The 14,028-nt window shown below is 48.2% G+C and overlaps 1 protein-coding gene across 10 annotated transcripts in view; it reads left to right on the top strand.

Annotated features, from left to right (window-relative positions):
- Nucleotides 1-14,028, top strand: part of CAMKK2 (calcium/calmodulin dependent protein kinase kinase 2) — a 76,844-nt gene that overhangs the window by 25,576 nt on the left and 37,240 nt on the right. For all 10 annotated transcript variants that reach the window (XM_063647127.1, XM_054443125.2, XM_054443123.2 and 7 more), the window contains exons 4-9: nucleotides 344-397; nucleotides 1,162-1,213; nucleotides 5,162-5,295; nucleotides 7,874-7,910; nucleotides 12,424-12,445; nucleotides 12,591-12,679. In XM_063647127.1, the coding sequence (XP_063503197.1) occupies nucleotides 344-397; nucleotides 1,162-1,213; nucleotides 5,162-5,295; nucleotides 7,874-7,910; nucleotides 12,424-12,445; nucleotides 12,591-12,679 (388 nt within the window). The remainder of the gene's footprint in view (nucleotides 1-343; nucleotides 398-1,161; nucleotides 1,214-5,161; nucleotides 5,296-7,873; nucleotides 7,911-12,423; nucleotides 12,446-12,590; nucleotides 12,680-14,028) is intronic.

The following is a 14,028-nucleotide window of genomic DNA, read 5'->3' as shown; positions in this document are numbered from 1 at the left end:
GTGCCTGCTACCATGCCCCGGCTAATTTTTGTATTTTTAGTAGAGACGGGGTTTTGCCATGTTGGCCAGGCTGGTCTCAAACTCCTGACCTCAAGTGATCCGCCTGCCTTGGCCTCCCAAAGTATTGGGATTACAGGTATGAGCCACTGCACCCAGCCCAGATCTTTCTGTTTTTAAATCTTGGCAACTAATCCAAACTTCGTAAAAACCTGGGCTCCAGCAAAATACAGTTGCAGGACAGATTTGACCAATGGGCTGCCGGTTTGCAACGTCTGTATTAGGGTTCTCATTTTGCAGATCTTAACTTCTGGATAGTATGTCATGGGCATCTCCCTTTATCCAGGGCTCCTATGGTGTCGTCAAGTTGGCCTACAATGAAAATGACAATACCTACTATGTGAGTATCCGCATTCTCCTCCCTGCCCCCATGCTTATCCACAGAAGAGCCTCCTTTCCAGCACTCAGCTTCCTGGAAAGTTTTCCTAGCTGTTGTCTCGTTTTATTCTTAGGTCATGTTTATTTTGTGCCTTAGGAAGGAAGTGGTATGCCCATTTTACAGATAGGAAAATGGGGAGGTGAGGGGATTGGCCCAGAAAAAGTTACTCATTCAGCAAAAGGCTTTTATGCCCTTCCTCTGAGCTGTCATCTCTGCATCCTCCATAGTATTGAGAATAAGGCAGCAGTGAGACAGATGTCTGCGTGGGTGGCTTTGGAGTCAGTCCAGCGTAGTTTCGAACCTGACTCTATCGTGTGCCAACCATGTGACCTTGACAAGTGATATTTCCCCATGTGTAAAACAGCTGAGCCTCAGTTTCCCCATGTGTACAACAACCAGTCCTGCCCCTTCTTTGCCCATTGCTCCAGCTCACTTGTGCTTTGATTCGATGGCAGCAAGTCCCGAGGCTCGTGGTTTCCCAGCTGAGAGAGGCGACCGTGAGCCTCAGGAACACCTCAGGGCTGGAGGCACCCCAGGAGTCCAGCCTCCCTACAACCCCATGGCTGTTTGACCCTCTCTGGTAATGAGGGGCTCACTCTGTTGACCTGAGCCTGCCAGGGGGCCAGGAGCTTGGGCCAGCTTTGGAGTAGAGGAACACCCACTGCGCCCTCCTTCCCCTTCTCCTCCCTGCTTTAACCAGGACCTGGGGTCTTTTTTTCCTGCAGGCAATGAAGGTGCTGTCCAAAAAGAAGTTGATCCGGCAGGCCGGCTTTCCACGTGAGTTTGGCGGGCCTTTGTTCTTAGGTACGGGGCTGGGGCAAGACAGGGCAGAGCCCCCTGAATGGGAACCATTGCATTGGGCATGGTGGCACGTGCCTGTAGTTCCAGCTACTTGGGAGGCTGAGGCACAAGAATTGCTTGAGCCTGGGAGGAGGAGTTTGCAGTGAGTCAAGATTGCACCACTGCACTCCAGCCTGGGTGACAGAGCAAGACTCTGTCTCAAAAAATAATAAAATAAAAATATTTATTAAAGTTATATAGGTATCAAGTCAAAAAATCCAATAGAGGAAAACACTGGCAATTCCTCAAAAAGTTAAACATGGTGTTACCATATGACTCAGTAATTTCACCCCTACTTATATACCCAAGAGAACGGAACATCCATGTTCACACAGGAGCTGGTATGTGAATGTTCATAGCAGGTTTAGTCACAATAACTAAAAAGTGGAAACAGCACACACGGCTTCAGAGAATGAATAGAGTATATATGCATCCAATGGAATATTATTCAGCCATGAAAAGTAATGAAGTACCAATTCATGCCCCAACACAGAGGGGTCTTAAAGACATTATGCTAAGTGAAGGAAGCCTAACACAAAAGGTCACATATTATGTGATTCTGTTTATGTGAAATACCCAGAATAGGCCAATCCATAGGAACAAAAGTAGATTTGTGATTGCTAGGGGCTCTGGGGAACAGGGGAAATGAGGGGTGAAGCTAGGGGCTCTGGGGAACAGGGGAAATGAGGGGTGAATGCTGATAGATATCAGATATGTATATAGATATTTAGGGAGGCATTGAAAATATTCTGCAGTTGGCCAGGCACGGTGGCTCACACCTGTAATCCCAGCACTCTGGGAGGCCGAGGCGGGTGGGTCACTTGAGGTCAGGAGTTCAAGACCAGCATGACCCAACATGGTGAAGCCCCATCTCTGCTAAAAATAGAAAAACTAGCTGAGTGTAGTGGTGTGTGCCTGTAATCCCAGCTACTTGGGAGGCTGAGGCAGGAGAATTGCATGAACCAAGGAGGTGGAGGTTGCAGTGAGCTGAGATCATGCCACTGCACTTCAGCCTGGGCGACAGAGCAAGACTCCGTCTCAAAAAAAGAAAAAAAATTATGCAATAGATAATGGTGATGGTTGCACAACCTTGTCAGCACTAAAAACCATTAAAATACACATTTTAAAATGGTAAATTTAGCAGGGCACAGTGGCTCACACCTATAATCCTAGCACTTTGGGAGGCCAAGGTGGGTGGATCACGAGGTCAGGAGTTCAAGACCAGCCTGGTCAAGATGGTGAAACCCCATCTCTACTAAAAATACAAAAAAGTAGCCAGGCGTGGTGGGCGCCTGTAATCCCAGCTACTCGGGAGGCTGAGGCAGAGAATTGCTTGAACTTGGGAAGCGGAGGTTACAGTGAGCCGAGATCGCGCCACTGCACTCCAGCCTAGGCGACAGAGTGAGACTCCATCTCAAAAAACAAACAAACAAACAAAAAAAAACCCATCCTAACAGTAGGACCCTGGTTTATCTTGCTTATCCAAATGCTGCACCAGGTCATAATCCTCACTTCACTATTATCAATTTTTGACATCTGCTTCTGGCTTCTTCCAGTGACAGTAGAGGATTTCGCTTGCTTAAACACTCCTTCTTACCTCCTGTCTTAACAAAATAACAAATGGTGTCCTGTAACAATGTAACGGAGACTGGGTGGCTTAACCTAACAGATATTTATTTCTCACACTTCTGGAGGCTGGTTCATAGTTAGCACCATCTCAGGCCTGGAGCGGTTGCTCACGTCAGCACTTTGGGAGCCCGTGGTGAGCAAATCACTTGAGCCCAGGAGCTTGAGACCAGTGTGGGCAAGGTAGTGTCTCTACCATTGTAGACACTACCAAGGTAGTGTCTCAGTGATTCTTGATTGCGCCACTGCACTCCAGCCTGGTAGACAGACCCTGTCTCAAAACAGACAAACATAGGTAGTGCTTTCTGACCGCATCCTTACATGGCAGAGGGGCTAGACAGCTCTTTGGGGTCTTTTTTTTTTGAGATGGAGTCACAGAGTCTCACTCTGTCACTAGGCTGGAGTACAGTGGCGCAATCTTGGTTCACTGCAGCCTCCACCTCCCGGGTTCAAGCGATTCTCCTGCCTCAGGCTCCCAAGTAGCTGGGACTACAGGCGTGCACCACCACACCCGGCTAATTTTTGTATTTTTAGTAGAGACGGGGTTTGGCCAGGATGGTCTCGATCTCCTGACCTCATGATCCACCCGCCTCAGCCTCCCAAAGTGCTTGGATTACAGGCCTGAGCCACTGTGCCTGGCCTGGGGTCTCTTTTATAACAGCACTAATCTCATTCATGAGAGCTGTACCCTTATTACTCTTCTCCCAAATGTCCCATCTCCTAATACCATCACATTAGGGATTAGGTTTTGACATATGAATTTTGGAGGAGCACAAACATCCTGACCGTAGCACCTCCCTTTCCCCAGCAGGCAGTGAAACGCTCTCCTGATGGTCAGCTCCTCTGTGGACACACACCCACCACTTTCCCCTCTCTCCAGCTGTATGGCGAGTGTCTCCCACCTCCCCACGCCCTCCCTTTTCCTTTGAACTCAGCTTTCCTCCTTTCACATCCTCCCTCTGACACCTGTACTTTTGCCTTTGCTTTTCCAAGGCCGATCACATCCCTGTTCTATTCTGTTAGTCACACTCAGAGCCTTACTTACATGGGATGTGTGCCATCGTGAGCGTTTTCACTGTGGGCCTGTACATCCTTGTGACTGCCTATTGTTTACTGCAGGATCAAGCGGTGGCCTGAGTGCCTCTCCTTTCTGGATAGCCTTTTGTTTTTCTCTCCTGATGCTTGCTTCTTTTCTTCTTCCCGGCTTCATTTTACATCAGTGCTATTTCGTTTTTGTTTTTTTTTTGTTTTTGTTGGGGTCTCGCTCTGTCACCCAGGCTGAGTGCAGTGGCATGATCACTTCTCACTGCAGGCTTGATCTTCTTGGGCGCAGGTGATCTTCCCACCCCAGCCTCTTGAGTAGCTGGGACCACAAGCACGTGCCACCGTACCTGGCTAATTTTTTGTGATTTTTATTATTATTATTATTATTTTTGAGACGGAGTCTTGCTGTGTCGCCCAGGCTCGAGTGCAGTGGCGCTATCTTGGCTCACTGCAAGCTCCGCCTCCCGGGTTCACGCCATTCTCCTGCCTCAGCCTCCCGAGTAGCTGGGACTCCAGGCGCCCGCCACCACGCCCGGCTAATTTTTTGTATTTTTAGTAGAGATGGGGTTTCACTGTGTTAGTCAGGATGGTCTCGATCTCCTGACCTCGTGATCCGCCTGCCTCAGCCTCCCAAAGTGCTGGGATTACAGGCGTGAGCCACTGTGCCCGGCCCTAATTTTTTGTGATTTTTATAGAGTCAGGGTTTCGCCGTGTTGCCCAGGCTGGTCTTGAACTCCTGGGCTCAAGCAATCCACCCGCCTCAGCCTTCCAAAGTGCTGGGATCACAGGCATGAGCCATAGCGCCCGGCCAGCCATCTGTGCTATGAGTTAAGGAGATAAGAGTTAATGTTTATGTCCATTTTATGGACTGCAAAAACTGAGCCCAGAGAGGGGAAGTGATTGACTCACCCTGGGTGTTGAGATTGCTGAGCTAGGCGGCAGTTGCCTCAGCACTCCTGCCTTTCACTGTGGACTGGGGCATGGACTGGGGATGTGACGGGAAGGAGGGAATTCGTAGGACAGCCGAGGGCTCCACCCTCACTCACTTCCAGCAGCAGAGGAGACAGAGGAGGAGAGGGCTAGTTAAAGCTGCTGGTGGCAGCAGCCACTCCAGCCCTGCAGAGACCCTCCCCATTTTGGCATCCCACCTGCAGCTGCCCTCTGTGGAGGAAAGTCTCTTTGCCCTGACCCTGGGTCTGTTTTTGTTTCCTTCAGGTCGCCCCCCACCCCGAGGCACCCGGCCAGCTCCTGGAGGCTGCATCCAGCCCAGGGGCCCCATTGAGCAGGTGTACCAGGAAATCGCCATCCTCAAGAAGCTGGACCACCCCAATGTGGTGAAGCTGGTGGAGGTAAAAGGGTGGAGACGCTGAGGAGGAAGGGAGGGAGGCCCTGGCTTTGTTAATACCCAAACACCCTGCCACTGGTTTCCAGGGAGAGCCAGGTCACACCAGACCGCTCACTGCAGGGCTGAGTTGTATTTACTGCTCCCTAAGACTATTTATTACTCACATTAACTATTTTTTCCCTTCTTTCTTTTGCCTGCTTTGTTTTTCTGTCAGATATTTATTACTCTCATTTTACGGACAAAGGAACTGAGGCTCAGAGGGATCCCTTCACCCATTTCTGTCTCTTTGAAGCTGGTTCTCTTTCTACTTACACATGTGGGTAGTTGTAGCGCAAAAGCAGCCACACACATGATGTAAACAAATGGCATGGCTGTGTTCCAGTAAAACTTTATTTACAAAAACAAGTCCGGGTACACTGGCTCATGCTTATAATGACAGTACTCTGGGAGGCCGAGGTGGGCAGATCACTTGAGATCAGGAGTTTGAGACCAGCCTGTCCAACATGGTGAAACCCTGTCTCTACTAAAAATATAAAACAAACAAACAAACAAACAAACCAGACAGAGGGCTGAATTTGGCCCACAGGCTGTAGTTTGCCAGCCCCTGCTCTAGATCAGCCGTTCTCATACTTTTTGGTCTCAGGATCCCTTTGTACTCGATTAAAAATACAAAAAAATTAGCTGGGTGTGGTGGCGGGTGCCTGTAATCCCAGCCACTTCAGGAGGCTGAGGCAGGAGAATCGCTTGAACTGGGGAGGCAGAGGTTGCAGTGAGCTGAGATCACGCCATTGCACTCCAGCCTGGGCAACAAGAGTGAAACTCTGTCTCAAAAAAAAAAATTTTTTTTTGAAGACCCAAAAGCACTTTCACTTATATGAGTTATATTTATTAATATCTACCACATTATAATTTAAAACTGAGAAAATTTAGACTATTAATTATTTAAAAACAATAGGCTGGGCACGATGGCTCACGCCTATAATCCCAGCACTTTGGGAGGCTGAGGTGGGAGGATCGCCTGAGGACAGCAGTTTGAGACCAGCCTGAGCAACATGGCGAAACCTCGTCTCTACAAACAATTTAAAAAATTAGCCTGGTATGGTGGTGCACGCCTTTGGTCCCAGCTATTCCGAAGGCCGAGGTGGGAGAATCGCTTCAGCCCAGGAATTCGAGGCTACAGTGAGCCATGATTGTGCCAGTGCACTCCAGCCTGGGAGACAGAGTGAGACCCTGTTTCTAAAAAAGAAAAGAAAAAAACAAAAAGAGAACAATAAGCTTATTTTGTATTAACATGAGTAATACATATATATTTTTTTTTTTTGAGAAGGAGTCTCACTTTGTTGCCCAGGCTGGAGTGGAGTGGCACAATCTCAGCTCACTGCAACCTCTGCCTCCTGGGTTCAAGTGATTCTCCTGCGTCAGCCTCCCAAGTAGCTGGGACTGTAGGTGCCCGCCACCACGCCCGTCTAATTTTTTGTATTTTTAATAGAGATGGGGTTTCACCGTGTTAGTCAGGATGGTCTTGATCTCCTGAACTCGTGATCCAGCCGCCTCGGCCTCCCAAAGTGCCGGGATTGCAGGCCTGAGCCACCACACCCGGCCGAGTAATACATTTTTATGAAAAATAAAAAGTAGAAGAGTGGCTTCGTTTTTCATTTTTGCCTTTTTTTGGGTTACTGTTTGGCTTGATAGGAGACTTTTGGATTCTCATATCTGCTTTTGCATTCAATGTTTTGTGACATCACATATCATCAGGTTTCTGGAAAACCGTGTAGACTAGTGGAGAATGATAGTCAAAAAGGCAAATATTGTCTTCATTTTAAAGTGAAAATAGTGAACCTTGTAAACTCTGTGAAGCATCTTGAGGATCTGCAGACATCCCCAGATCGTGGAGTCACTTGAGCCCAGATAGGATTTGAATTTTCACCCTGAACACCGTTGTCTCCTAGGAGATGGGTTGGATTCTTTTTTTTTTTTTTTTTTGAGACAGAGTCTTGCTCTGTCGTCCAGGCTGAAGTGTAATGGCGTGATCTTGACTCACTGCAACCTCTGCCTCCCAGGTTCAAGCGATTCTCCTGCCTCAGCCTCCTGAGTAGGTGGATTACAAGCATGCACCACCACGCCAGACTAATTTTGTATTTTTAGTGGAGATGGGATTTCTCCATGTTGGTCAGGCTGGTATCGAACTCCTGACCTCAGGTGATCTGCCCGCCTCGGCCTCCCAAAGTGCTGGGATTTCAGGCATGAGCCACTGCGCCAAGCCGGAGATGGGCTGGATTCTTATTCAAGCGTGAGATATTTCCGGGGGGGTATTTTGGCCCCTCCCTTTTGCAACCTCCTTTCTGAGTGTTTAGATCCTTGAGGATCAGACAGAGAGGCGTTTATTTTCCGAATAGCCATTAGGATCTCACACTCTGGGGGTTTTCCCTATCCTCCATCTTAACTGGGAAACACACTGCCAAGTGCAGCCCACCTGTTGGCAAATGCAGCCACGTGGATGCTGCCTCCTCCCTGCTCATATCTGTTCTCTCTTTTTCTCCCCCGCCATCCGTCTCCTGCCTATTCCATGTGGCTGTGCCAAGGTCTTGGATGACCCCAACGAGGACCATCTGTACATGGGTAAGGAAGCCCTTTTCTTCTGCCACCCTCACCCAGGCACCACACCTGCCAATGCCCAGGGGTCCTCTCAAGGCAGCCTGTGCCCTGGCACCTTCCACCAAAGACGGCTTTCCTTTTCCTTGTCCAGCTGGCCCCAGAGGAGGACACACCCCTGGTTGGGATCAGCAGGTGGAAGGGAGTTCTTGCTGGAACTTTATCTGGATCCCCTATTCATTCATTTGCATGTATTTATTTTTTTGGGTCAGGGTCTTGCTCCGTTGCCCAGGCTTACAGTTCAGTGGTGTGATCACAGCTCACTGCAGCCTTGATCTCCCAGGCTCAAGTGATCCTCCCACCTCAGCCTCCTGAGTAGCTGGATTATAGGCATGTGCCACCATACCCAGCTAATTTTTAAAATTTCTGTAGAGACAAAGCCTCACTATGTTGTCCAGCCTGGTCTCAAATGCCTGGGCCCAAGAGATCCTCCTGCATTGGCCTCCCAAAGCATGTATTTATTGACAACCTCCTGTATGGTGGGCACTGTTCTAGGTGGTACGCAGAAAAAAGGTAGAAAAACAATTTTAGATTTAATTTAACATTGTATAGGAAAAACTATAACCAGCACCCCAAACTCATGATTTCATGGATATTATCATCTAGGACAAGGCTAAAAAATTAAAAACTGAGTCAATTTAAAGAAAAACATTCAATAAATAATTGATGTGGCATATAGGTATGGCCAGATTATAAACATAGTAGGCAAATAAATGAAGTTTGGGGAGACACAGCAGAAATCACAATATGTCAAAAGTCATTTTGGCCCAGAATGGCGTTCTTAGCATAATTCTCTCACTTGGGACCCCAGATCCAGGTCAGAATGGCTTTGAGCTCTTTCTGAGGGGTGCCTTTGTTCGTTCAACAAATGTTACAATTTGTCAGACCCTGCTGTAGGTTCATCAGGGACAACATTCAAAACCCCCTGTCCTTGGGGAGCGCACCTGAGTGTGATGCATGGGTTTCGAAAGCGACAACACCGTAACAAAATAAAAACCCTGAGCAGGGCACGAGGGGCCGCCAGTTTTGGGTTGGGGGATGGAGAAATACAGTGGCTCCCTAGGGAATGTCTCACCAAGGTGACATTTGGGCAGAACACTAGGGACCAGGTGGCAGAAGGTATTTTACAACATTGTAAAGAACTTGGATTGGGCGCAGTGGCTCACGCCTGTAATCCCAGCGCTTTGGGAGTCCAAGCGGGTGGATCACCTGAGCTCAGGAGTTTGAGACCAGCCTGGGCAGCGTAGCGAAACCCCGTCTTTACTAAAAATACAAAAATTAGCTGGGCATGGGGATGTGCACCTGTAATCTTGGCTACTCAGGAGGCTGAGGCACGAGAATCACTTGAACCTGAGAGGCGGAGGTTGCAGTGAGCCAAGATGGCGCCACTGCATTCCAGCCTGGGCAACAAAGTGAGACTGTCTCAAAAAGAAAAAAAAAAAAAAAAATTTGGCTTTGACTCTGAGGGTGATAGAAGCCATTGGGGGGTTTGAGCTGAGGAGTGGAATGAGAATAAAGAGAACACGGTCCAAGCCTCAAAGAAGAGTTTCGTGATCTGCTTGAGCTGGGCAGCTGTGGGGACAGTTTTTTACTCCTCGAGGTGGCAGTTGCAGAAAGCCATGCTAATTTGGGGTATGTGATTCCAGTGGTTTTGAAAATCCTGACATGGTTATATTTTACTTTCCAGCCACAGCCGTGTGAGCCTGAGACAGACAGGGCAGTGCATGAGGCCAGGTAGTAGGTATCAGGAAGGGTCTGCAGCTACAGGCCTGACATGCAAAGGGCAGAAAACTCAGTCCAGGTGCGGTGGCTCATGCCTGTAACCCCAGCACTTGGGAGGCTGAGGTGGGAGGATTGCTTGAGGCCAGGAGTTTGAGGCTGCAGTGAGCTATGATTGTGCCACTGCACTCTAGCCTAAGCAACAGAGCAAGACCCTGTCTCAATAAAAAAAAAAAAAAAAGGTGGGGGAGGGGGCTGGGCGTGGTGGCTCATGCCTGTAATCTCAGCACTTTGGGAGGCCAAGGCGGGTGGATCCCCTGAGGTCAGGATTTCGAGACCAACCTAACCAACATGGTGAAACCATGTTTCTGCTAAAAATACAAAATTAGCCAGATGTGGTGGCGCATGCCTGTAATCCCAGCTACTTGGGAGGGTGAAGCAGGAGAATCACTTCAACCTGGGAAGCGGAGGTTGCAGTGAACCGAGATCGTGCCATTACACTCCAGTCTGGGTGACAGAGCAAGACTTTGTCTCAAAAAAAAAAGGTAGAAAACTCAATCTCTATTTCTAGAGGTTAAAAAATTCCCACCCACTGCTCAGCCCCAAAAGTGGTTGAACTGTCAGCGACTGAAAATAGACCTGTTTCAACAGGCCATCCTCCCTCATGCCACCTGATTTATGGTGCTTGGGTGGGTGGGAGGATGGTGCAGAAATTCATGAAGCTTGCAAGTGAAGACTTAAATAACCAAGGCAGGAAAGGCCAGAGCTGAGGGGGCCAGCGCTGGGTTGTCTGTAGAAGCTGTACTTTAGCAGCATTGCCTTTGTTTTTAACTACAGCCTGAAGCAATGGCAAATCTGCCCTAACTCACACTGGTTGATGAAACTGAAGATGGGGAAGGCCTGGGAGAGTTCAGTTCTTTTCCTGATCAGAACCTTTAAGCCTTCTTTTTGTCTGAGTAGCTTCCCTGTTCCCCTTGGCCACCTCAGCCCTTGGAGAGCTTTGAAACAACCCTTTGGTTTCATTTTTTAAAAAATTTTTTGCCTGTAATCCCAGCACTTTGGGAGGCCGACGTGGGTGGATCACCTGATGTCAGAAGTTCGAGACCAGCCTGACCAATATGGTGAAACCCCATCTTTACTAAAAATACAAAAAATTAGCCAGGTGTGGTGGCAGGTGCCTGTAGTCCCAGCTACTCGGGAGGCTGAGGCAGAAGAATTGCTTGAACCCAGGAGGCAGAGGTTGCAGTGAGCCAAGATCGTGCCGCTGCACTCCAGCCTGGGCAACAGAGCAAGACTCCATTTCAAAAAAAAAAAAAGTTTTTTTAATTTTTGTGGGTACATGGTAGGTGGATATAGTCATAGGTTACATGAGATGTTTTAATACCGGCATGCAATGCATAATAATCCCATCATGGAAAATGGGGTATCCTCTCTGGTTTCTACTGCATGCTCATCTCATTGTGGGTGTATGATTCCAGAACAACAAGCAACCCCAGAGTCATCCTCCACTGGATTTTGAAATCGACTGTGCTCTTTTTTTTTACTTCCTAAAGTACAGCCTTGTATTCCCATTTATGCGTGTCATAGCAGAATCAAATTAAATAACTATACGACATGACCGAGCAATTCCACTCCTAGGTATATACCCAAAAGAACCGAAAACAGATATCCACACACGAACATATCCATGTACACGAACGTTCATTGCGGCACTTCCCAACAGCCAAAAAGTAGAAACAGTCCATATGCCCCTCAACAGATGAATGGACAAAGAAAATGTGGTCTATCCATACAATGGAATATTATTCAGCCATTAAAGGGAATGAAGCACTGATCCATGCACCAGTGTGGATGAACCTCAAAAACGTGCTAATGATACTAAGTGAAAGAAGCCAGACACAAAAGGCCACATAGTGTACAATTCCATTTATATGAAATGTCCAGAACAGGCAAATCTATAGAGACAGGAAACAGATTGGTGGTAGCCAGGGGATTGAGGGAGGGAAGAATAGGGAGTGACTGCTAATGGGTATGAGGTTTTCTTTTGAGGTAATGAGAATGTTCTGGAACTAGATAGTTGTGATGATTGCCCAACATTGTGAATATACTAAATGCCACTCAATTACACGCTTTAAAATGGGTAATTTTATGTTACGTAAATTTCATCTAAAAAAAAATTTGTTTTTTGAGAGTCTTGCTCTCTTGCCCAGGCTAGAGTGCAGTGGTGCAATCTTGGCTCACTGCAACCTCCGCTGTCCAGGTTCAAGTGATTCTTGTGCCTCAGCCTCCCAAGTAGCTGGGATTACAGGCACCTGCCACCACGCCCGGCTGATTTTTGTATTTTTAGTAGAGATAGGGTTTTGCCATGTTGGCCAGGCTGGTCTCGAGCTCTTGACCTCAGGTGATTCGCCCACCTTGGCCTCCCAAAGTGCTGGGATTACACTGGCGTGAGCCACCGTGCCCAGCCCCGTGCCTTGTTTTCTTTGACCAGTGGATCCTGGGCCAATTTGAGCACTAGAAGTCAAGCCAGACTGTGGGCCTGGGGACATCAGAAATCCCTGGTTCTTTGCCTTCTGATGGAAATTTAGCAAAGCAGGACCTTGACCAGCTTGGTTCAGTGGACTGTTCCTCTCCCCAGCTCTAATACTAGTTTCTGTCTTTCTTGGTGTTTCTGGAGGTGGTTGGGAGGTGGGGAGGACAGAGAGAGAGATGGCTGTTCAGTTTCCCCTGTAACAGTTTCACTCCCTTTTCTTCCCTACAGTGTTCGAACTGGTCAACCAAGGGTGAGTGTCCCAGCTCCCGGCAGGGGTGATGTGAGAAGCTTCTCTAGCTGCATAGCTGAGTGAGGTGCCACTGGGCTCTGCTCATGAGAGAGGGCAAGGGCTGGGCGGGTCTGGTTTGTGTTTCACACAAGTGTCGACCTTTCAGGCCCGTGATGGAAGTGCCCACCCTCAAACCACTCTCTGAAGACCAGGCCCGTTTCTACTTCCAGGATCTGATCAAAGGCATCGAGTACTGTAAGCAGGGCCTGCGGGAGGGCTCTCACCCAGTGGGTAGTTAGCATTCTGAGTGTGGGTGCAAAGTGGAAAGTGTCTTATTTTCTTCCTGGAGCACAGGGAGGTGGGTGGGTGGATTGGGGTTCTCTAGAGGGACAGAACTAATAGGATATATATATATATAATATATATATATATATAAAGGGGAGTTTATTAAGTATTAACTTACCCGATCACAAGGTCCCACAATAGGCTGTCTGCAAGCTTGAGGAGCAAGGAGAGCCCATCTAACTCTCAAAACTGAAGAACTTGGAATCTGATGTTTGAAGGCAGGAAGCATCCAGATAGGAAAAAGACATAGGCTGGGAGACTAGGCCAGTCTAACCTTTCACATTTTTCTGCCTGCTTTATATTCGCTGGCAGCTGATTAGATTGTGGGTCTGCCTTCCCCAGCCCACTGACTCAAATGTTAATCTCCTTTGGCAACACCCACACAGACACACCCAGGATTAATACTTTGTATCCTTCAGTCCAATCAAATTGGCACTCAGTATTAACCATCATAGTGGGAAACAGAATTGTGTGAAATGCAGAATCAGGGCCAGCTGCAGAGAGCCACCCTATGGCCATGGCCCAGGAGAGCCAAAACCCTTCTTCCTGCCACTTGGCAAAATGAAGAGCAGTAGCAGTAGTGACTATTTAGCACTTTCTATGTGCACCAGGCACTGTTTGGAGCTCTATTTTTTTGTCTCTTATTCCTCCCAGTGACTCTGGGATCAGGGTCCTGTTAACCTCCTGGAACCTTAGCTTCCTCACCTGTAAAATGGGAATAACATCTCTCACCAGGGCTGAGATCAGCCAGTACACATCAGTGGTTTGATTGGCAGGTGTCCTTTCTGCTTCTGCTTGTTAAACATCTTAGCTCTTTTTTTTCTTTGAGATTCTTGCTCTGTCGCCCAGGCTGGAGTGCAGTGGCGCAATTTCAGTTCACTGCAACCTCTGCCTCCTGGGTTCAAGCAATTCTCCTGCCTCAGCCTCCCAAGTAGCTGGGACTACAGGTGTACGCCACCATGCCCGGCAAATTTTTCGATTTTTCGTAGAGATAGGGTTTCGCTATGTTGGCCAGGCTGGTCTTGAACTCCTGACCTCAGGTGATCCGCCTGCCTTGGCCTCCCAAAGTGTTGGGATGACAGGCGTGAGTCACCGCGCCCAGCCACCACGTTATCTCTTATCCCTGCCTGTCACTCAGGATGGTTGTGAGGTTTAATTAAATGTAAAATGTGAATGTGAAACACAATGCAGGGCCGGGCCCTTCACTTGGTGCTCTGCTGCTGCTTTTACTGAAATCATCTTCATCATCATTATCACCC

This window comes from Pongo pygmaeus, chromosome 10, assembly GCF_028885625.2.
Source record: "Pongo pygmaeus isolate AG05252 chromosome 10, NHGRI_mPonPyg2-v2.0_pri, whole genome shotgun sequence".
Taxonomy (NCBI): Eukaryota; Metazoa; Chordata; class Mammalia; order Primates; family Hominidae; genus Pongo; species Pongo pygmaeus.
Note: the sequence above shows the minus strand (reverse complement) of the source record. Positions and strands in the feature narration are given on the sequence as shown.